Source organism: Oreochromis aureus, linkage group 20 (assembly GCF_013358895.1).
Source record: "Oreochromis aureus strain Israel breed Guangdong linkage group 20, ZZ_aureus, whole genome shotgun sequence".
Taxonomy (NCBI): Eukaryota; Metazoa; Chordata; class Actinopteri; order Cichliformes; family Cichlidae; genus Oreochromis; species Oreochromis aureus.
Genome location: NC_052961.1, coordinates 33,639,705 through 33,662,437, shown reverse-complemented (window position 1 = coordinate 33,662,437; position 22,733 = coordinate 33,639,705). Strand labels below are relative to the sequence as shown.

The following is a 22,733-nucleotide window of genomic DNA, read 5'->3' as shown; positions in this document are numbered from 1 at the left end:
CTCAGCTCATCTGCAACTGAAATCACACCTTCTAGTCACATGGTGCAGTGACATGGCTTTGACATCCAATCATAAGAACCTGTTTCACAACTTGAAACGTTCATGCCTCATTGACAAAAGAAGAAATCAAACCAATTTAAAAAAAAAAAGAAAAAGAAAACTTTCAGTAGTTAAGGAAACACTGGTGAATAGTTAATGTACGATCTGTGGAAAACCCATGTCTATTGTAATAGTAATAGCGAACACCATGAGACCGGACAGTGTGCGCACCGCGGATGACGTCAGTGCGCACACTGTGTCTGAGGAGGATGTGCGGAAGTGCTTCAGGAGAGTGAACGCACGCAAAGCTACTGGTCCGGACGGGATTCCCGGCCACGTCCTCAAGTCATGCGCGGCTCAGCTGGCTGGAGTGTTTACACACATCTTCAACCTTTCCCTCTCTCTGTCTGTAGTCCCAGCCTGCTTCAAAATGGCCACCATCGTCCCTGTACCCAAATCCTCCACCATCTCCTCATTGAACGACTGGCAACCTGTAGCCCTGACCCCCATCGTGAGCAAATGCTTCGAGAAGCTGGTCAGGGACTTCATCTGCTCCGCACTACCCGACTCACTGGACCCTCTACAGTTCGCATACCGCCACAACAGGTCCACTGATGATGCCATAGCCCTGACACTCCATGCTGCCCTGTCACACCTGGAGAAGAGAGACACGTATGTGAGAATGCTGTTTGTAGATTACAGCTCAGCATTCAATACCATCGTTCCTCGAAGCTGGACAGGAAACTGCAGGATCTAGGACTGAGCAGCTCCTCTGCAGCTGGATCCTTAACTTCCTGTCTGACAGACGCCAAGTGGTCAGACTGGGCAGCACCACCTCATCCCCATCACACTGAACACTGGTGCTCCACAGGGGTGTGTACTGAGCCCTCTCCTGTACTCACTCTACACCTACGACTGCACGGCCACTAACAACTCCAACATCATTGTGAAGTTTGCGGACGACACTACAGTGGTGGGTCTTATCACCAACGGTGATGAGACGGCCTACAGGGAGGAGGTCAGCGCCCTGACCCACTGGTGTCAAGACAACCATCTCACCCTCAACGTCGCAAAGACAAAGGAGTTGATAGTGGACTTCCAGAGGTGCAGAGGAGTACACACCCCCATCACCATCAACGGCGCCGCTGTGGAGAGAGTGAGCAGGTTCCGCTTCCTTGGTGTACATCTGGCTGAGGATCTTACATGGTCAGTACACATAAACAAAACAGTGAAGAAGGCGCAGCAGCGCCTCTTCTTTCTCAGGAGACTGAAAAGATTCGGCATGAGCCCCCGCATCCTCAGGACCTTCTATCGCTGTGCCATTGAGAGCATCCTCACTGGATGCATCACCACCTGGTATGGCAACAGCACCGCTTACAACCGCAAAGCTCTCCAGAGAGTAGTGCGGTGTGCTGAACGGATAATTGGAGGTGAGCTTCCCTCCCTCCAAGACATCTACAGGAAGCGGTGCCTGAGGAAAGCGGGGATGATCATCAAGGACTCCAGTCACCCCAGCCACAAACTGTTCAGACTACTTCCATCAGGAAGGAGGTTCTGCAGCATCCGGTCCCGTACCAGCAGACTGAGAGACAGCTTTTTCCACCAGGCCATCAGACTGCTGAACACGTCATAGACACCTCACCCTCACTACTGGAACTTCAACATTATGCACTCCATACTGTATATAAATACCACTATTTTGCACATACCAACCTCTGTATATTTTATATATCTTATTTTATTGTTTACTTTATTTCATTTGTAAAACATGTATATACACACTATATACACACTCACACACACACATGTAGAAAAACATATTTAGTATACACATTCAGTAATGTATATACCTTTATATATTGTACATATATTTATTACTTTTAGATTAGCCATTTTTATATTTTGCTTGTTTTACGTTATTGTATTTTTGCACAACTCTGTTGCTTGTGAAGCTCGCACACAAGAATTTCACTCACATGTACTGTACCAGTGTACCTGCACATGTGACGTGACAATAAAAGTGATTTGATTTGATTTGGATTTGAGTAAGCATGACATAAAGGTAAACAGAAGACTTAACCTAAACGAGCTTTATTGGTCACATACATAATCATACAGAGTACAAACATGCAGTGAAATGTGTCGTGTTCGAGCTGCAGACACGGTGCAGAAGTAGCCGCGCCATTCCAGGGCTTGGTGTTTGGCATGGGGGGCCTAGCCAGGACCCTTACTAGATACTGGGAGGGAATTGAACTTGTGACTTCCACACTATCCAGCTGCCGTTTTAAACTTGTGTTCATGTTATGACTTGGATGACTGAGAACCTTCACAGACATGTTCATGTTGGTGGCAGGCAGTTGTAAGGCTGATCGATTCTGATACAATACATGAAAAACTAACAATCAGCATTTACAGTCTTTGCACTACCTACCTAGTTAGATAGTTTTAGTTAGTTTTGTTAATTTATGTTGTAAATTTATGTTGCATGTAGCACCTTGGCCCTGGAGGAACGTTGTTTCGCTTCACTGTGTACAAACTGTATGTGGCTGAAGTGACAATAAAGCCAACTTGACTTGAATCTAATAAAGTCTGCACACAGTTTCTTGAAACGTCTTAAACCAGCGCACGTGGAACCAAATTTGCTTTGTGACTTTCCAAATGTAAATAACTTGTGCAGACTAATCCCATTTCAGCCCCTCAGGCCACATCTACAAGTTGCTTTACCCCAAAAAAAAGAAAAAAAAAGAAAAAAAAAAGAAAAAAGTTATATAGTTACATAACTTTTTTAATTTCCTTTAGTCTACTCTTGCCTCTACTGGTAAAAATTACATTTTCCCAAGAGTAGTGCCAGTTGTTTCATAAACTTCAAGAAAACAAAAGAAAAAACAAACAAGTGTAGTGTAAGGATATTAAAGAATGTGGCGAAACCTCTTTGGCTTTCTGAGGCCCTCAAGTCAGTTACTTCGGGCAATCAGTTTTTTATTTCACTTTCAGGAAATTGGTTTGCATGTTTTATCAAAGTAAGGGTAATTAATCCGATTTTACAGTGGAATCTTCAGCATCCATTTTGGATCCGTGCTAAAACATGAGAGGAACTTCTGCAAAGATTAAATTCTCTGACAGGCAAAGCAGGGAGGGGGGAAAAAAAACCAAACAAAAAACAAACAAACAAAACAAAAACACACACCCTCCTACAAGAACATTTCAAATCATTAGCAAAGCACTTTTATTAAATTAGCAATGAATCAATAAAAACACAGCAGATATCTGCCAAACATTTACAACCAAGAGAATTTTTACTGCTAAACAAAGTTAAAAGAACATAACCAGTCTGTAAACATGCACATTAACTATTGTAATGAGTAACCCTTTCAGAAGTAGGTCCTTGTGTAAATCAGTTTACTATTCCACTACAGGAATCCTAGGGGTCTTAAACAAGCATCATAACAATGAAATGTTTATCTTGTCCTATGAGGATGAGGCAAATAAAAACAGTATGCAGCTGCCTTCAATGAACTCTCATGGACCAACCGTGCAGATAATGCAGCTGGTGGAAGAAAAAGCTTGAGCGTTGGATGTTACCCACCTGAACACAAAAGAAATGTTTCAGTAAAAAGTGGAGCAAATAGATTGAATGTTTACTGCTCAGACTGTATAGCAATGATGCTTCTTTTTCTGACTTGAAGAGTTTTACAAATATCAGCAGTGGCTAAAGCATCATAAAATAAAATAATGAGTCGTATAAGGCAGTACTTTGTACAACCCAACTGTCCAATCGCTTATGTCGATTTCTAGCAAGAATTTAACATTTTGTTTAAGAACTGCAACCAAAATGGTTTGACAATATGTTTACCACTTAGAATAAATTCATATTAATATGAGATGTTTGATATTTAGAGATTCTGAAAAATATAGTGCTGTCCATTTTTATATTTAGTTGTTTATATAGTTTATGTCAACAGTATTTAGTATATATATACTAACCTGTTGGTTTTTGTGTGGTATTCTAGGACATTTCTGAGGCACTGTGCCCCTAGTCCCTTGCCTGCCAGCACAAAAATGATGTCACCGACAGCCACACATTTCACTGTGAGGCTTCTCCACGGCATCCTTGAGGCAGCATGCCACTTGTTAACGGTAATATCATAGTATTCTACTGAGTCAAGTCCACCTGGAAAATAGGGGGGGTGGACAAAACCCAAAACAACAACCATGCATTATACAGTCCTATTAGCTATGGCCATCATGATATGCTACAGTAGTACTTTGATTCCTTAACACTGTAATAGTTGTTTTCTTTACCAGTTGACCCTTCGCCTCCAACAGCATAGATCTTGTTGTCGACAACCACTAGCCCATGGTTCTTCCTGGCAACCCTCATTTCATGCAATTTCCTCCACCTTTGAAGGTTGTAGCAGAAAAGAAATACAGTGTAGAGGGGGAAAAAAAAAAAAAAAAAAATGTAATGTGTGTTCTTGAGAGTTCTATGACTCCCTGAATAAGCTTTTGAAAATCCTGCTGAATAAATTCCCTTAAATATTTGATAAGGACAACCTTGGTGCCGAAAACTGATGTCCAAAGCAAAGCGTCAAAAACCCTAAAGTTCCCGGAATTGTCATTGAAATCTGGTTCAAAGTTAATCTCCAAATTGCACTGTTAAAATGCCCAGCTTCAAAGCAGAAATAAACTGGTTTACACCCACGTACAAAAACTATTCTATAATTAGTTTCTTTGTGCTAGCAGTTGTGTGGGGCGATTAACATTTATTTTATTCTTTTCAACCAGAACACTTTGAAGGTTAAAATCTGTACAAGACTATGACTGCTTTGACATGAAGCCTTGAAAACCACCAATGGTTACTTATGCTATGTCCCAATTAAGGGGCTGCATGCTTCGGAGGCCGCATTTGGAGGCAGTTTATGTCACACCCAGGCAATGAAGGCTGCTCCAAATAAGTCCTTCATTTCCCTGGATTTGAAGGATGGGTCGGGTATATGCTTCGTGGCCCAAACTATCCCAGAATTCATAGCACAGCCCAGCCAATTCCAGTTTCCAATAATGGCGGAAGCCAACTAGTTGTAATACTATGCTTTTCAATACTTTATTATAATAATGTTATTTATAATAATATAAAAATACTTTTCAAACATGGCAATGGCAGAGGAGCCTAGCTAAAGAGTTTGAAATATTACTCTTTCTGGGTCACAAAATAAACTTAACATATTTTCAGGCGAGAATGTAGGTGTGTCAAGTTCAAATGTCTGCTCGGTTTATCAAGACATCACATATTTGCAAAAGTGCTCTGACGTTTTCAGAGGACTGTTACCTAACAGCTCGATAGCTGACCAGGTGGTCAAGGCTCACTAGCGCCGGCGAGAACACCGGACTCCCCGCACAGTCTTTCACTACTCAGTTTAAACATACAAGTCACTTAGATAACTTGTTATTGTTTGGCTTTTTTCAGTGTTTTGTTTCTGAGTAAATCAGTTTGGCTGATATTAAAGTTACAGTTTTTACACAGCTGAATAAACGTCAAACAGAAACTGATTAAACAGAAGTGTGAGATGGTAGAGAATTTACTCCAATGCCCTGTTATATTTTAGATAGCAAGGAGCAGACGGCTGAGTTTATTAAACTCCACTTAGGCAGCGGTGACGCAAATCTAAAGGCTATACCACCTGATTTCACAGCCTCGCACTTCCAGCCTTCTCGGTCTTCAGTGGGCCCGGCCCACGTAGACTGTGAAAGCTGGGTCCTCCGAAGGATGCAGCCCCTGAATTGGGACACACCCAGTGGCATCTACCAATCCTTGAACCTTCAGTTCATTTTGTCATTCCCCTTGCTCACCCCAAAAAGGTCACAGCTGATAGCTGCCCCATCCCGAGCCTGGTTCAGCCAGAGGGTTCTTCCTGGTTAACGGGAGTTTTTCCCTTCCCACCAACACCAACTCTCTCCACTATGGTAGGATCTTTACCATATAAAGCACTTTGAAGTGACTGTTGTGATATATAAAATAAAACTTTAACTTGACAGAGTTTGTACCAACCAATCATCCTGCTTCTAGTATTTTATTAGCTATTACTTAGGACTAATGAGAAGGTATTGGCCATGTAGCCATACAATCTGGGGATGAGCTTACCAGCAATCTTGATAACGTATCAATTATATAATTCTATTATATAAATATAATCAAACTAAAAGTTCAGAAAACGTTACTTTCTGACCTCGAATTTGGTCAAGATTTTTAGAAGATGCATTAGGGTATTATTTTGAAATCCCATGTTTTCACAAATTTTGTTGTCCTTGCTGACCACCTGCTGGGGTGACTAAAAGATCCATTGTGCACTGGGAAAAACCTGGAAACCATGTATTTTTACATGGACTCCACTGTTGCAGCTAACCACAAGTGGCCATTACAACAATGGTAGTTTTGTGCTTAATTATGCAAGATTTATAGTTCAGCTGCCACTTTTTTGGGGGGTGGGGGGGAATTCAGCAAAATTCCAGACCAATGCAGGAACACCACGCACAATCGCCAGTTAGTCATGCAGGCTATGTATGGATTCAATAAAGTGGTATACATTTAGCTTTAATTTTGCTAACCTCCTGATGCCCATTGATTCATACACCTCCTTTAAAAGCAAACAGCACACCTTCTTTAAAGCACAAAGTCCCAGACATAGCGAACATACACAGACAAACAAAGCAGAGTACAAAGCTGTAGTGACTCACTGTTGTGTGCTGGGGTCATAGACCTCACAGTTCCTTAGGACTCTACCAGAAACACCGTTGCCAGTCATTCCTCCACAAACATAAATGAGCCCATTGGCCTCCACTGAGGCATGACTAGAGCGGGACACTAGCATGCTGGTGTTGACCTGCCATGACTCGGTCATTGTGTCATAACTTTCAAAGAGGTCCACAGCTGACCCACCTGCAAAAACACTACATATTATCAGAAACATTTGCTTGCAGAAATGGCTAGAAACTTTCCCCACTGATAACCACCTATAATAATGGTGGAATGGTGGCTTTACAATGCCACTATTCATCCACTCTCTCACACACACACACACACACACACACACACACACACACAAGCTGTTGTAACCTGTTGTAACCACAGCTGCTCTGGGGCAGACTGACAGAGGCGAGGCTCCCATATCGCGCCATCGGCCCCTCTGGGCCAACACCAGTAGGGTAAAGTGTCTTGCCCAAGGACACAACGACCAGGACAGAGAGCCCGGGGATCGAACCGGCGACCTTCCGGTTGCAGATACGCTTCCCAACCCCCTGAGCCACGGTCGCCCCTATACTACATTCATAGCAAAACAATACCAATTCACTGCCCAGTCTCTTCGAGATACACGTCACCATGCATACCCGCTTCTGATCCTCCAGATGTGAAGATCTTGCCCTCAAAAGCACACGCAGACATGTTCTCACGAGGTGTTGGTGGCCCTGGCCTGGAGCATCTATTCCTCAGAATGTTATAGAAGTCTGTGTGTTTGATGTGAAAGCTGTGTGAGCCACCTAAAATGCACCCCACCCTATTCCAGAGGACAGCTGTGGTATTCTGGCGTTTTGACAGTTTGAGGTTGATGCTCATCCAGCTGTAATCCTGCATGGAAAGCAATACCAACACTTGTAATGATTAGAACAGACCTGCTATTGTATGGAACCATTTAACCAAAAAAAAAAAAAAACACACAACAACAACAACAAAAAAAAAAAAAACCCACACACACACACAAACAAAACACAAATGACAAAAAAACAAAGATTAACCACATCTTTATTCTACTAATGTGCACCACTATTTAGCCCGATTTACTGTTTGTTGCTTTGTGCTCATCTTCTCCATCTTATTTCCCCCTAACCCTCCACCACAGATGGCTGTCCTGCCTTGAGCTGGAAGTCACTTTAACAGTTTTTCCTCCTTACAGTAGGTTAAAGGTAGCGCATATGTAATCAGCGGCATTCCTCTACATTTACCTATAAATAAAAATCAAGCAACTGCTAAACAAGCCCATACCTAAACAGTATTACACAGTCTGGAATGATGCCCCTGTGGCTAGAATTGGTAAATATTTGTTGTTACCTTGGGGTCAAAGTAGTAGCAGTGGTTACCATCAAACAGACCAATGCAGTTGTCATACTTCTTGCGACGTGGTTGGCTGACCTCTCCAAGGTCCCACATTGCACCTTGGGCAAAAGCAATCAGTTTTTTTTGTGAGGGAGTGAGTGAATATATCCATCTACACAGTGGAAAGCAATATCGTGAATGTCTTAAACTTGAAATTGAGTGCAAGCTCTCCTTTTTGCTACTCACAGGTGATCATCTGGAAACAGTGTGGGTTGTCCTGGAAGAGCGGCTCAATCTTTACAGTTTCTGACAGGAAGGTTTTGGGGACCAGAGGTAGGCGAACGCACCTCAAAACATCCACAATATGCTGTTGTCTACTTGAGATGTTATACTTTAGCCAGCGCACTGCAGCATCATAAACCTGAATGGAGCAACATGTGGGAACAAAGGCTTTCCACAGTGTCTTTTACTTGCTTTAGTTAAATTTCAGGTCTAGTTTGATTTCAGTTAGCTACTTTTTTTTTTTTTTTAAATACCAAATTTTAGTCAACACTGTGATACCTGTGTCTCACAATAGACAGTGAGTTTGTCCTGGTGCAGTAGATGTGTGAGCTGTGCAATGTCCAGATGTAGAAATTCATCCAGTCTGCAGACATCAGTAAAGTGGAGATAGGAAAACTCCTCTGCTGCTGCCTTCAGCTCTGGACAGTTCATGCGGTCTGCAAGTACTGAAATACCTGCAAAAGCACAGAACAGGAATCACTCAAAGAAATCCAAACTGGCAGGTCTGTGTTTCTGTTGTTACCCAGGCAGTTTGTTGAATCGATCTGTCCAAAAATGAACTTCACACACATCATCTTCACTGGTTCAATCTGGTACTGGTTGGCCACATTCAGCAATGACTCGGCATTAGTACTGTCCACTGTGATTCTGGGACACAGCAAAACACAAAGTATGAAAAAAGAAAACAAAACCATCCTTTATCACCATATGATGAGTGCACTACAAAGTCAGATTAATGCATTATGTTGAGGCTTTTTGGTTTAAAAGTGAATAGAAATGCCATGTTTTCTCCGATTCTTTTATTTACAGCATGTGTTTAGAGCAGAGATGGGCAATCTCAGTCCACGAGGGCCGGTGTCCCTGCAGGTTTTAGATGTGTCCTCAAACCAACACAGCTGATTTAAATGGCTAAATTAGCTCCTCAACATGTCCTGAAGTTCTCCAGAGGCCTGGTAACGAACTAATCATGTGATTCAGGTGTGTTGACCCAAGGTGAGATCTAAAACCTGCAGGGACACCGGCCCTCGTGGACTGAGATTGCCCACCCCTGGTTTAGAGCCAAGCATTTAAAAAAAAAAAAAAAAAAAAAAAAGAAGGAAAAAAAGTGCTTGCTCTTAATCCGATGTATTTGTCTGACAGAAACATTCTTCCTTATGCCTTTATCTGCATCAACCCAACAATGATCACGTTTAAGTTCTTGTGAAATATCTAAGGTTTTCATTCCTTGGCCAAGCACTGAACTATCTATCCGTCCCATCTATCCTATTGAACCTCCATCCATTCACTTCCGCTTATCCTTTTCAGGGTCGTGGGGGGTGCTGGAGCCTATCCCAGCTGTCATAGGGCGAGAAGCAGGGTACGCCCTGGACAGGTCACCAGTCTGTCGCAGGGCTAACACAGAGACAAAATCATTCGCACTCACATTCACACCTATGGGCAATTTAGACTAATCAATTAACCTATCCCCACAAAACTGCATGTCTTTGGACGGTGGGAGGAAGCTGGAGTACCTGGAGGGGTACACACGCAAACACGGGGAGAACATGCAAACTCCACACAAAAAGATCCCGGCCTGATGGTGGAATTGACTCAGGACCTTCTTGCTGTGCAGCAACAGTGCTAACCACCGTGCTGCCCAACTATTTCACGCTTTTCATCAGAAGAGAGATCCTTTTTCTTTCCCATATTGCTTGAAAATGGTGGTCTGCTAATAATGTGGAACATCCTTCTTTAGTAGTTTTTCCTTTAATTGGGCTCACCTGGTAAACTAATAGTCACAGTTGTCCGAGATTAATTTCAGTGATCCAAAGAGCCCTGAGACACAGTGCCATCCATGCGTTTAATTGAAAAACAACATATTTAATCTTTATGACACTTAAATACAATTTGCATAACAATTTGGAACGCAGTGTAGGGATTATTTTGTGCAGAAGAAGACGACTCGTGACACGTCAAACATCCCATTTTATGTGAGTGCACACAGAGTCTGAAGCAGAAAGCTGGCTTAAAAGGAAAAAAAAAAAAAAAAAAATGCTTTTAATAGCTACCATTGTTATACCCATTACCACTGACTGTGGTTTTAGGCTTTGTCAAGACAGTTAACACAATCAAAGCCTTACTGGGTTCAACTTGCTTCACAGTATAGCCCTGTTTTAAACACTTACTGTGAGGTATAAATATATTCAAGCAACAGCTCAAGGATCTCAGGCTCAACACTCCTGAGCTCCACCTCGGGAGACACCGACTCCTTCATTCTGTCTGAAAGTGAAAAGAAAAACAAAACAAACAAACACACACACACACACACACAAAAAAAACAAACAAAAAAAAACAAACAGCATTTCCAATTAACAGAACTACATCAATAGTCACACGCGTTTCAGAAATTAGCCATCTTTGCTGAAATAAACCATTGAGCGTTTGTGTTTGAAGCAAAATGCAGTCTATTTTATTACATGAAATATATTGTGAATTAACAGTCAGGCAAGCAAAACCATAGTAGATTTACCAATATTTCTTCAACTGATCACACAGTTACTGAATTTTAGTCTTTACAAGATATTTAAACTTTGGCTTCTTTTTCTATTTTACTCAACCTAAGGGATGCTCCTCTGATGTTTCTCTAATAATAATAATAATAATAATAATAATAATAATAATAATAATAATAATAATAATAACAATAATAACAATAACAACAACACATTTTATTTGAAAGCGCCTTTCAAAACACTCAAGGTCGCTGTACACAGAGTAAAAAGCAACATAAAAGCAAAGAGCAACATAAAAGCAAAGAGTCTAGAGACAGTTTTGTAGTAAGACCTCAAGGCAGAGTATTAATGTGTGTTCTTTTGTGTAGTTTTGTGTTACCCTTACTGGTGAACATAAGTCTGAAGACATGGCTGGCTGCAGCTAGCACTGCTCTGTGTGCTGCAAAGCGTTTTCCCTGAACCACAAGGGTCACATCACAGAGGCTGCCCTGGAGAAAATCAGTCATCAAAGAGGTGTACTAGGTAGCAGGTTCAACACTGTCAAACTTTCCTTGCATTAGCTGGCTACAGCTAATGCGACCTAAAGCCCCAGTCAGATTATCAATGTAGGGACACCAATTATTTAGCCAGGTAAATCAGAGTTTCCTGTGTTACTTTTGTGACACAGAAAATTCCGACCTTAACATCAGTATGCGTTGCTAACCCATTAATCTTGCTTTGTACTACAAAGCACAAGAACCAAGACAGGGGAACAACCACAGTCATGCCGTTTGGCAGCATTAGAAGTCTACAGGCTTTTGTATTCTTAAACACCCACCTGTTTTCTCACGTGGTTAAGGAATCCCATGTAGTTGGTCAGCCATGTATGCTCTCTGATGGCACTTTTTCTGTTATTTTTCTTGGAATTTGATGGAGAGGCCATCACCCCACTTATGTCAGCACCACTATCAGAAGACATGTTTCAGTACACAGTTTCTCTCAAACTCCTCCCCTTCTGCTGCTCTTGAACCAGGTGAGCAACACTCAAATTTCCTCATACATGCAATATCAATATCGCAGATCTCAATATCAAAACACTGGAACTTGCTTTCACAGTACTCCTGGGCCACTTTTTACTTCCATTTCTGTTTTATGGATGCAGGAGCTTGACAGGTCACAGAGAAGGAGATGCCCCAACGACATGAAAAGTGAGAAATTCTGGAGAGCACTTTCCAATAGCTTTGTTTCCTGTTCTGGCTTCATTTATCCCCCCTCCCTTCAGTGCAAACACCCATAGTTCAGAAGAAGACTGAAGGAGAAGAGTGGCTCTAACTGCCTCCAATACCAGTATAAATGACAATGGATCCCAACAAACAATGCAGAAAACAATTAACCAGTTTTTCGGGAGATGTTGTGCTGGGCGACTTTTCCACAACATCTCCTCGGGGCCATTTAAATCAGCTGGAAGGTAGTGCCAAATCCTAATTACATAAAGAGCAATAAAATAACCAGACATCACCTAGCAAAATACTTCTAATGTTAAGTTTTGCTATGTTTGATTGGGTAGGACCTTCAAAGAAAAAAGGCTACACAAACAATTGCATATTAGCTGGCATGCTAGCCATTGCTAGCATGTCAGCTAACTCTAACTGGCAGACAAAAGAAACAGATGGCGGAATACAGGGCACGCGCACCACAAAATTGCGACTTTAATGGTGGCTTTAAAAAAAACCAAATCAGTTACCTACCCGCACCCGGTCTCTCAGATCAGGTGCAAGAAGCAAGCCCACTTTTATACTACAGGAAGTCCCGCTTTGTAAGGGTCAAGGCCGTGACCTTGGGCGTTTCTCAATTCTCAAGTACGCGTACCCGCCGAGAACGCGAGCACGGACTCGCGATATGTACACCTGCGTACGTGATGATGTCACAGGTCCGGAGTTTTTACTGCCGTCCCCTCTTAATTTAACTGTGAGTAACATGTTATGAAGCTTAACCCTTAGATGCACACCCCACGGGTTGTTTTTCTTCAAAATCTTTAAAATGAAAAGTTGTAATATATTCATATTCCAGGTATTCCTCATAAAATATGTTTGTAACATGAGGCCATTTGCATTTTTATTTATTTTTTCATTAATTTAAAAAAAATGCAGTTTTTGTATCACTACCCCACTCTTCCACAAGTGGGGTCAAAAATGACCCCAAGTAGTTCCTATGGAATCTTCTATGAAACTTTCATTCTTAGCAACTCTGACTGTCCCACTTACACTTCTGATGGATCAAGAGTTCATTTTTACACAGTAACATACATGATTTATAGTCAGGTCTGCACATAAGTGGTCCGAAGGTGCACATTCACTGTCAAAATAAAAGTATTCCCTGAAATTCAGAGAATACACACTTCTTTTGCGGTGGAGGAACACCAAAGTAATTGCTTACGGAGCTTGCTTATTCAACATCTTTAAGAGTTCTGAACAAATGTCTGTCCTCCTCCAGAACATCTAATGTACGCAAACGAGCGTTCCAACTTCTTATCTGGTACGCGTCTTTTATTTTGACAGCGAATGCACACCTGCGAACCATTTATGTGCAGCCCTGTATATAGTGTCCTGTGCATTTCAAACATTGTCTTTTATGATGGTTTTTTTTTTATATCAAAAGTAACATGGCTGCTAAGAGGCCAGCTAGGATCCCTGTGAACCTTGGCCTACAAATGATCCTGGACGGATGGGATGAAGAGCCCATCAGAGGCATTTACTCAGAATCTGACATCTAAGATATAGAGGACCCAGACTATTGTCCCCCCCACTGAACAAGGCCAGTCAGATACAGAGGAGTCCTCTGAAGAGGAAATGGATATTGAGTCTAACAGGATGAGCCCCTCTTATTGCTCTAGCCACAATATTCTGAATTAGTCGGCCAGGGCTTGCACCTGGGTTTAGTACTGTCTCCCCAATAGATGCATGGAAGATGTTGATGTCTGATAATATAATAGAAGAGGTGCTGTCATACACAAACATGGAGGCACGAAGAGTAGCCACAGACAGGGGAAAAGAGTGGAAAAATGTAATCAAACTTAAGCTCATGGCCTTCATTTGATTGACCATTCTTGCAGGAAGTGAGAAGAACTGGAATGTACCAGTTGGTGTGTTTTTTGGGAGTCATCTGCATAACCCATTGTACAAGGCCACTATGTCAATTCAAAGATTTGAACATATTCGCTGTTTCTTGCACTTTGATGACAAGAGGACCAGAGCCTACCGACTGAAAACAAACCACATGGCAGCTTTCCGCTACATATGGGGCCTGTTCCTGGTCAACTGCAGACTGAAATTCATCCTCAGTGATTGTGTTACAGTGGATGAACAACTTGTGCCTTTCAGAGGGAAGGCCCAGCTTCTGCAGTATATGCCGAGCAAGCATACAAAAGTGATACAAGTGATACAAAAACTGCAATTTCTTAAAATTAATGAAAAAATAAATAAAAATGCAAAGGGCCTCATGTCACAAACATGTTTTATGAGGAATAACTCAAATATGAAAATATTACAACTCTTTGTTTTAAAGATTTTGAAGAAAAACAACCGAGTTTATAGCAAAATGCATTGTTTCTATTTGGGGTCATTTTTGACCCCACTCGTGGAAGAGTGTAGGTATTGGTAGGTTGTGCATCTAAGGGTTAACTTTAATCACAGCCAAACCGGTTTACTCAGGAACAAATAAAACACTGAAATAAACCAAACATTAACATTTAGAAGTGATCTAAGTGACTTATATATCATTTGTAACCTCAGTAGTGAAACCTCTATTAATAAAAATAGTGTACATGTACATACGTGTACATACCTTAATAAAAACAAGCAGGTGAGATGTTAGAACGCTTTTATTTCTATTTTAGTGGACACTCAATACTATAGACAGCTGCTGGGGTTTCTTTAACCTGAGTAGTGAGAAGACCGCGAGCGGGGGGGTTGAAAACGATGCCGGGAGTCCGCTGTTGAGTTTTGGACGAAATGCATTCTGGGATATTTAGCTGTACCAAGCATTAGAGTATGATTTATTGTTGGCGTCAGAGATGCAAAATAACGAATACTTCAATACTGTACTTAAGTAGAATTTTCTGGTATCTTTACTGCTGTACTTTTTTGTGCCTACTGTATACTTCTTTATACTTCTACTTCTCACATTTTAGCATGCGTATCTGTACTTTGTAATCCGTACATTTGTAAATCAGCCCCCCGCACGCGTGCTTTGGACGCAAGATTACTTCAGAATTTTGTACATAAATTATATTTTAGACCCTGTACTTCTTACTTCCACTTGACTAAAAACTCGAGTCAATGCTTCTACTTTTATTTGATTATTTTTAAACAGAGGTATCTAAACTGTAGTAAGGAACGTGTGTACTTGTGACACCTTTGGTTAGCGTCAACACCGTAAATTACGTCACAAACAGATTTATATATTTATCAATACTTCTATTCGTTATTCTATTCTGTACAGCTTTTTTTATTGCCCAGATTTTAGTTAGCCCCTGTTCAATTGACTGTTATATGTCAATAGAAACATATCTCACAAATTAAAGTGTCTTGTAAAATATTTGGGGGTTTTTTTCAAGAATTTTCTTCCCAAATCTATTACATGCCAACTGTAAATTGTTATTTCTGCTAAAACCTGAACTTAAATGTGTATATGGTGTTAATCTGTTTTTCTCTCTGTTTTAGATGCACATATCAATCTGGAATTCGGGCTTAAAGCCAGAATTGCAGGAATGCAACACGTGTTGCAGAGGACTCTTTCACTGCCCTCTGTGCCCCACTTTCAGCCCTACCGTCAGGGCAAAGATTGAGGAGCATCTAAGTGTGCATATAAAAAATGCTTTGCATTTCAACGGTATCTTTGTATTAAATATACTTTATAGTTATAAATATGCACTTTTTTAAGGACTTCTGCAGTATCTTTGTTGGCTTAAAAGTTGCTGTTGACATTGTACAGTTCAGTGCATTCATCTGCAACAAAAATAGTGTTTTTATAAAATATATTATATATATATATATATATATATATATATATATATATATATATATATATATATATATTATAAAAAATATTTTTATTTTACTTTTCACCACTTTTCTTGACATAACTTTTGTGATCCACACCATTTTGCTTTCATTATTGAGCATGGCTTGGATGTTTTTGTTAACATGTACAATCTGATTGTTAGATAAATTGATTGCATTCTATACAACTACATTTAAATTACGTCTGTTTGTTTGTTTGTTTTTTTTCTCTTACAGATAAAATGATATGCCGGTGCAGGCTGCCTTGTAGGACAACAGGACACTTTCACTGCCCTGTCTGTAAGATTACAATCATACGGCGTGGGGATATGGCAAGGCATTTATTGTCTTGTCAGCATTCTTCAATGCCAAGTCAGCCACCATTATCAGGACTGCTCCCCGCTGAACTCTCCGAGGAGACCCCTATTCTTCCGGCAGTGCTCTTCGAGGAGCCCCATCTCCCCCCCAAGGTTTTGTCTTTGGTATCTGAACCATTTTCTGAATCTTTGTTAGAACATTCCTATGCTCTACCCTCTGTGTTCAATAAAACTGCGGCTGATGGAAAGTCCATGAAAATGACATGCCCTCACTGTGGCCTTACTCTTCGTACCAAAAACTACAAGGCTCACATGATGAGGAAGCACTCCAACCGATCAATAGATGTTTCCCTGGCCAGTCATCTGCAGTGTGTTTGTGTAGATGAAACTACAGGGTTATTTGCTGTGCAGAGAACTGGCCATGGGTTTTCTGTGCCAGTTCACGTTCAGAGGAAAACATGGGGGATGTCTCACAATATCAGATGTGAGCTGGAGGAATGTCAGCAATACCAGTTGCTGGCCCAGCGGAGCGGACTAGGCTTCAGTTTATGTGAGCACCTTCGCTCACTAGATTACTGCCGAGAAACTGTAAAGGAGGTTTTTCTTCAAGAGCACATCGTGATGGAAATGGTGGACCTTAAATTTTTTGGAGAGGCCAAAGCTGCTACATGCATAAAGAGACAGAAAGCTGCCCAGATGGCACATGCTCCACTTTGTGTGAGGGTGGATTTTGGTGGATCCTCAACACAGATCTGTTTGTCTGTATTTGAGCCGAAAACACAGTTTCTGCCGTCTTGGCAGAATATTTGTGACTTACAATGCTCTGAGGAACACATGGCATTGTGCTTGTGCAAAGCCACGAATATCATGTCCTCATAAAAACATAGCTAAATGGCATCTCTTCCAGACACAGAGAGACATCTTCAAATCAACTGTACCACTATCATCAGGCACCCCATCACAGATGACTCAGGAGAGTTCTTCCTTTGAGGACAATGCTGCTATACGAAAGGAGTATCCGCTATATGTTTAAAGAGAAAAAAATTCCTGGATCTCTTCCAGAAAATGTCATCTCACAGAAAATGGATCATCAGAAACAGCTCTTTCCATGTGAAACGTTGTGCCAGGTGTGCCCAGAGCACCCAAAACTTGATGAGGCTGTTCTAGTTACCAATAAAGCGAGGATTGTCAGCATGATGGGAGTGATTGAGAGTAAGTTTTAATTTTTCTTATTCAAATAAAGTTTGAATAAGATTAAACATCAGTGTGAAATAATTAGTTATAATTGTTCCTATACTAATGTTTTGACATTAATGTGATTTGTCTTTAACAGATGTTTCAACACACCATAGATCGTGTCCTCGGTGCCACATGGTCTACAGATACCAGGAGTGGACAGATGGGCTTCACAACTTTGACAACCACGTTGTTTTGTGTCTTGAACTCTGCCTTTTTTTGAGAGAAAATCTGCAGGTGAGGATCACAAAAATAAAATATACTCATCTGAAGATTGCTTTAAAATGTGTTTGTGTCATTATGATATGTTGGTGCCCAAATTTAAATATCTGTGTAATCATAGTCTTCTTCACCCTATTGTCATATTACAGAACCATGTATCGGCTTCAAGGGTCATTGAGTCATTGGAGGGCTTAAGAAGAGTGAAGTTTCCTTCTAGGGATACCATTTTCATGCTTATTGCCATTTTGAGGCTTTGACTGACACAGACTACATGTACTCCTGCATAAACTGTGGGTTTCACCCCCCTGTGGTAGTTATGGACTTACACAGAAAAGGGGTGTTCAAGTTAGCAGGTAAGTTTAATGTACATTTGTGTTTATAGTTCATTGTGTACATTATGTGCATGTTCTTATGAGTCAATTTATTATAGTGAGTGACCTCAAAGCCCCGGAAGACTTCAATGGTGAACATGACATTGAAGGTTTTTGGAACTCTATTCACCTGGAAATGATAAGCCGTGGGTTTTTTCCAAGTGAGTGATGGCAAAAACTTATTGAAAGTCATTCAGTGTTTTAAAGTAATTTAGATTGTAAATAAAAACATGCCATTTTCTGTAGGTGGCGTGAAGAATCCATTTTCAGTTCCACCAAGTTACACGCACTGGGCACCATGGATCGGGAGTGAAACTCGAACAAGTGACATTGTGCTTAACACAGAGTTTCAAAAAGTAGGAACAAGCTCTTCACATGAAGCAAAGCTTAGCAGTGTCACAGAAGACCGTCTGTTGGATGAACTCGCCAAACAAAAGGTAACATTGCTTTTATGTTTTCAGAATATGTGACATAAAGTTCTGGGGTTGTTCCATTTACATTTTTCCCTAATTACTGTCAGGTTGGAGTTGTAAGAAAATTGTGTAAAGCATGCAACATCGACTCCAAAGGCTCCCGCTTTGATCTCATCACCAGACTGAGGGAGAAGATGAAGAGCAGGCAGACATATGATAAGGTCTTTCAAAGCATATGGGGTGCCTCTGGTAAGCATCACTTAGCGATTATTAGAAGTAGCATTAAAATATGTAATTACAATCACAAACAACTTTTTAAATCTTTGCTTGCAGGAGGATGGTCTGTAATACTATGTCCACATGGCATTGTATACAGTGTTAAATTTAATCTTCGTGCTGAAAGTCCCCGGGATTTTGCTGACCTTCTCCTGTCCTGGAAGCACATGCCAAACGTCTGTGTTTACGATTTTGCGAGGGGTTTGGTGGCACACACCAATTTGCGGGTTCCTGATAAACTGCCATTTCATCCACATGAAGGTCGACTGGCTGAGCCCACTGAGGAAAATGTCAAGGCTGCACAGGATGGAAGCCTGAAAGTGAATCTTCCATGGCTACATGAAAGGATGGATAGTGTAAATGAAAATCCTCATCCTGTCACTGGATCATCTGACCATTATGTCCTGTATGACAGATTTCACGAGGGAAATACAAAAGATCCCAAGGACATATTACGCAGAATTCAACTTGTCCCAGAGCTGAAAGGCTGGCTGAACAGTCAAGTTGTTGAACAGTTCTTTGCAAACATGAGGAAAAGCAATTACTTTTTAAGTAATATGAGTCCATCCACACATGTGTTTCTGATGAGAAATATAACTCATCATTATAACACTGTCACCAACAAGAAACTTCTGGAGAGGCAGCTAAGACATGGTCGACTTGGAAAGATCAATATCTCATTGTCGGCACTGGGTCAAGCTGTCGTAGGTAAGTACATGCATTGTCTCATGACCAGAACGCTACCATTGTTCACATGTTAGATTTGTTCCTATCTGTGTGTTTATATTGTTTTCTTTGTGTACCTAGCCCCACAGGTGTGCAATAAACCCAGAGAAACCACAGAAACGGTGTTGAACCCAGCACCTTCAATGTCTGGTGACACTGGTAAAATTTCTTATTTTGAATAGTGATTGTCATATATAGGTGAAATAATAATCTTGCATTCATTATCTTGTTGTAGTTGAGGGCTCATAAACGAACTTGTTACATGCTGTTTCAAATGAATTTCCTTCTATAAATAGTGCTTATTTTTCTTGCATTTGTATGCATTTAATATGCATTCTATGTAGTGTTCTGTCTGAAACCTGTTAAAATCCCTATAGAACCTCAGGTAAGAGTTGACAACAAGAAAGCCAATAGAAGGTCAACAGATGCAACTTTTCCTGACCTGTGTGGACCACCGTGCGAAGCTCTGACAAAGCCTGAGAACATTTTGGCCAGCCGTTCATCATGGTGTTTTGTAACGCACCCTGGCCAACAACAGCTTGTATGTTAAAGTTTTCAGATGTCGCAAGTGCAACTTTTAGTGCTTATCTGATTTTGTCATCCACAGTCTATGACACCTCTCTGTTTTTTTAGCTCAACTATGTTCTGGACATCAGCAGACCCAAAGATGAGCTGATTGTTGAAACGTCTTCTGGATGCATCACGCGGGCAGATTTTTGGACACTGGGTTTAAACAAACAAATGGAATCAACTGTAAGTATTTTGTTTCTATGAATATGAAATAATAAAGTGTACATTCATTTTTTTGATGATTTTTTCTGTTTCAGATTGGAAATGGCTGTTTTGAGCTTATCACTAAAATTGTTCAGTCAAAGGTACTGTATGTTGTATACGAGGATCGTCAAGCTTTAATTTAAATAGTTGTTGTTTTAAATGTGCTGTTTTTACATTCTAGGGGATAAGCATTTACATAGAAAATCTGTATGTCACCCGGACTTGGCTTGCACCCTATGGCTGTGATCCATTGCAGTCCTTTCCTGTAAGTGTACCGCCCTTTAAAGAAACAAGCAAGTAATCAAAATGATTTTTTTTTATAACTTTGGTGAGAGTTCATATACAGAATACTTAAAAATAAAATTGTGTTTCAGACTGATGCTCAGAGGATGGACATCATAGTTCTTCCTCTCTGGACACCTGGTCATTTCCAGTTGTGTGTAAGTCTTGTTTTTTGACACATACAAACTGTTAGAATTTTGCTATGTGTCTGAGATGTATTCAAGCTTTTATGACACAGTTTCAAAAGTCTTTGATTGTGATCGCTTGCAATGACATTGTTTTCAGGTTTGAAGTCATGGCTAACTGTCTTTTAGGTACTGAAGCCACCTAAAAGAGAAATCCTCTTTCTTGACCCATTATACACAAAGGCAGGATTTGGTGGCCAACAATATGTTTCACTTTTGAGGTCACATTTTTATAAGCATTTTTGGTTTGTTCCAGAATTTTCAGGAACCTGTTCAGTGTTCCAGGTTAAGTGCATCCCCAGATCATGTTCTGCTGATCTTGAGTGTTCACACATACAGTACACTCACATGCTTTTTTTAATAAACTATATCAGCATGATGCTTCAACATTTTATTCTATTTCTCATCTTCACATTCTGATCAAGTCAGTGATGCTGTCTTTAGATGAGTTTCAGACATAAATAGGGTCTTCAAATGTTCTAGTTTAACATAAAACACCATTAAATATTAGTTTGTAAAATATGCCAACCTGAAATTAAAGCTGAAAATGCTTAATTTTGACCAACTGTGAGCATGTGACTGTACTTTTTCATTTTGTTATGCTGTTTTGTTGAGGTCGTGTTCCTAAGGCCTGTAGTTACAGTTGGTGCTATTAGCAATAAACATTTCACACCATCATGATGATGTCTGTTAACTTGTGAATGTAACTGTCTTGAAAAAAGGAATCTTGCAGTGAAGCTCATTCCGGGCAGTGGTCAGAAAAAAAAAGAGCTTTGACTTGAAGGTATGTGCTAGTTTAAGTGTATGGTGAATAATATGAATTACACTAGTCTTCTTTTAAGGGATTTTATTAACGAGCCTTTATTTTCAATGTAATACAGGGTTTTCCAAGCCAAGACTATGGAGTTGACTGTGGGATCTTCATGCTGATGGTAATTATTCTCTTCTCTTCTTGAGATTCATACAGAAGCTAATTTAAGCTTCTAAAAAATGACATTTTATTTTTCTTCCAAATAGTCTGCTCTGTACGTGGCACTGGATGCACCATTTGACTATACTATAGTAAGTATCCTATTTACTTTCACAGCAATGGAGTCTTGAATCTTTTGAAAGTTGTTAAATATGTTTCATATTAATATTTTACAGTCAGACATGCCCTACTTGCGTAAATGGTGGTGCTTGCTGTTGATGGAGAACTTTGATCTCAGAAGGTATTTATATTTTGACTTCTGTTCTATGTTGTGTCAAAGTTTACACACCTTAACAATATCAAAATTTTCTGTTAAGCTCTGGCAAGCTATTTGCACACTGGAGAGAGGAAGCCAAAGCTGTGCTTGAAGGACAACACGTGCCCATTTTCAGACTGAAAAGCGCAAGTTCCAGGAAGTCAGTCAGGTCAGTATTCACTTTAAACAGTAGTGTAATTACATGGTTAGTGACATTTGAATAACTGTTAAAAACTGTTCTGCAACAGAGAAATAGCTATGTTTTTATCCCCATTTGCCCGACACAGGAGTCAGCAGTTGTTGAAGATCTGCGTCCTGCTGTGCAATGGGTTGTCCAAAATAAGGCACTTTTCCGTGGACACGTAACAATGCCAAAATATCTGTCCTTAAATCAAGGGGACCAGCAGAGGGTCTTAAGAGACATGTCAGAGGAAGAAGACACTGGAGCAAGGGACTTGTTCCTCTTTGTTTTCAGTTTGCAGAGGACATGGAGCTCTTTTTGAAAGCATGTGCTGATGAGCAGGGACTAAGGGTCAGTGCTATGTTTGACATGTAATGGACAAATAAAGGCACTGGCTGTTTGTTATATTTGTTTCTTTGTTTAATATGTCGTTGTTGTTGTTTTTTATTTTTTTTTTGCATAGTACAAAATTCCAATTAAACTTATTTCAAAATGTTGTTCACTTGATTCTATGTCCATACTTTTAATAAAGGATTACAGTGTAACAGCATTAAATGTAAATGTAACAGCATAAGCACTCTGGGCT

The 22,733-nt window shown here is 40.4% G+C and overlaps 1 protein-coding gene and 1 pseudogene across 7 annotated transcripts; one reads left to right on the top strand and one right to left on the bottom strand.

Moving 5' to 3' along the window:
- Positions 1 to 3,031: 3,031 nt before the first annotated feature.
- On the bottom strand, positions 3,032 to 12,754 carry LOC116328361 (kelch-like protein 7). 7 transcript variants are annotated; one of them, XM_039604010.1, is made up of 13 exons: positions 12,623 to 12,754; positions 11,717 to 11,843; positions 11,279 to 11,387; positions 10,573 to 10,666; positions 8,931 to 9,055; positions 8,687 to 8,862; positions 8,372 to 8,546; positions 8,141 to 8,244; positions 7,423 to 7,660; positions 6,772 to 6,973; positions 4,342 to 4,439; positions 4,024 to 4,210; positions 3,032 to 3,625 (listed from the first exon to the last, which is right to left on the bottom strand). In XM_039604010.1, the coding sequence occupies exons 2-13, from the start codon at positions 11,819 to 11,821 to the stop codon at positions 3,559 to 3,561; spliced, it is 1,680 nt and encodes a 559-aa protein (XP_039459944.1). In that variant the 5' UTR covers positions 11,822 to 11,843; positions 12,623 to 12,754; the 3' UTR covers positions 3,032 to 3,558. The 7 variants fall into 7 exon arrangements, with proteins under 7 accessions (XP_039459944.1, XP_039459943.1, XP_031605985.1 ...); XM_039604009.1 differs by having other exon boundaries at positions 12,627 to 12,754; XM_031750125.2 differs by having other exon boundaries at positions 11,285 to 11,387; positions 12,627 to 12,754.
- LOC120435091 lies at positions 11,841 to 22,110 on the top strand (annotated as a pseudogene).
- The last annotated feature ends 623 nt before the right edge of the window (positions 22,111 to 22,733 follow it).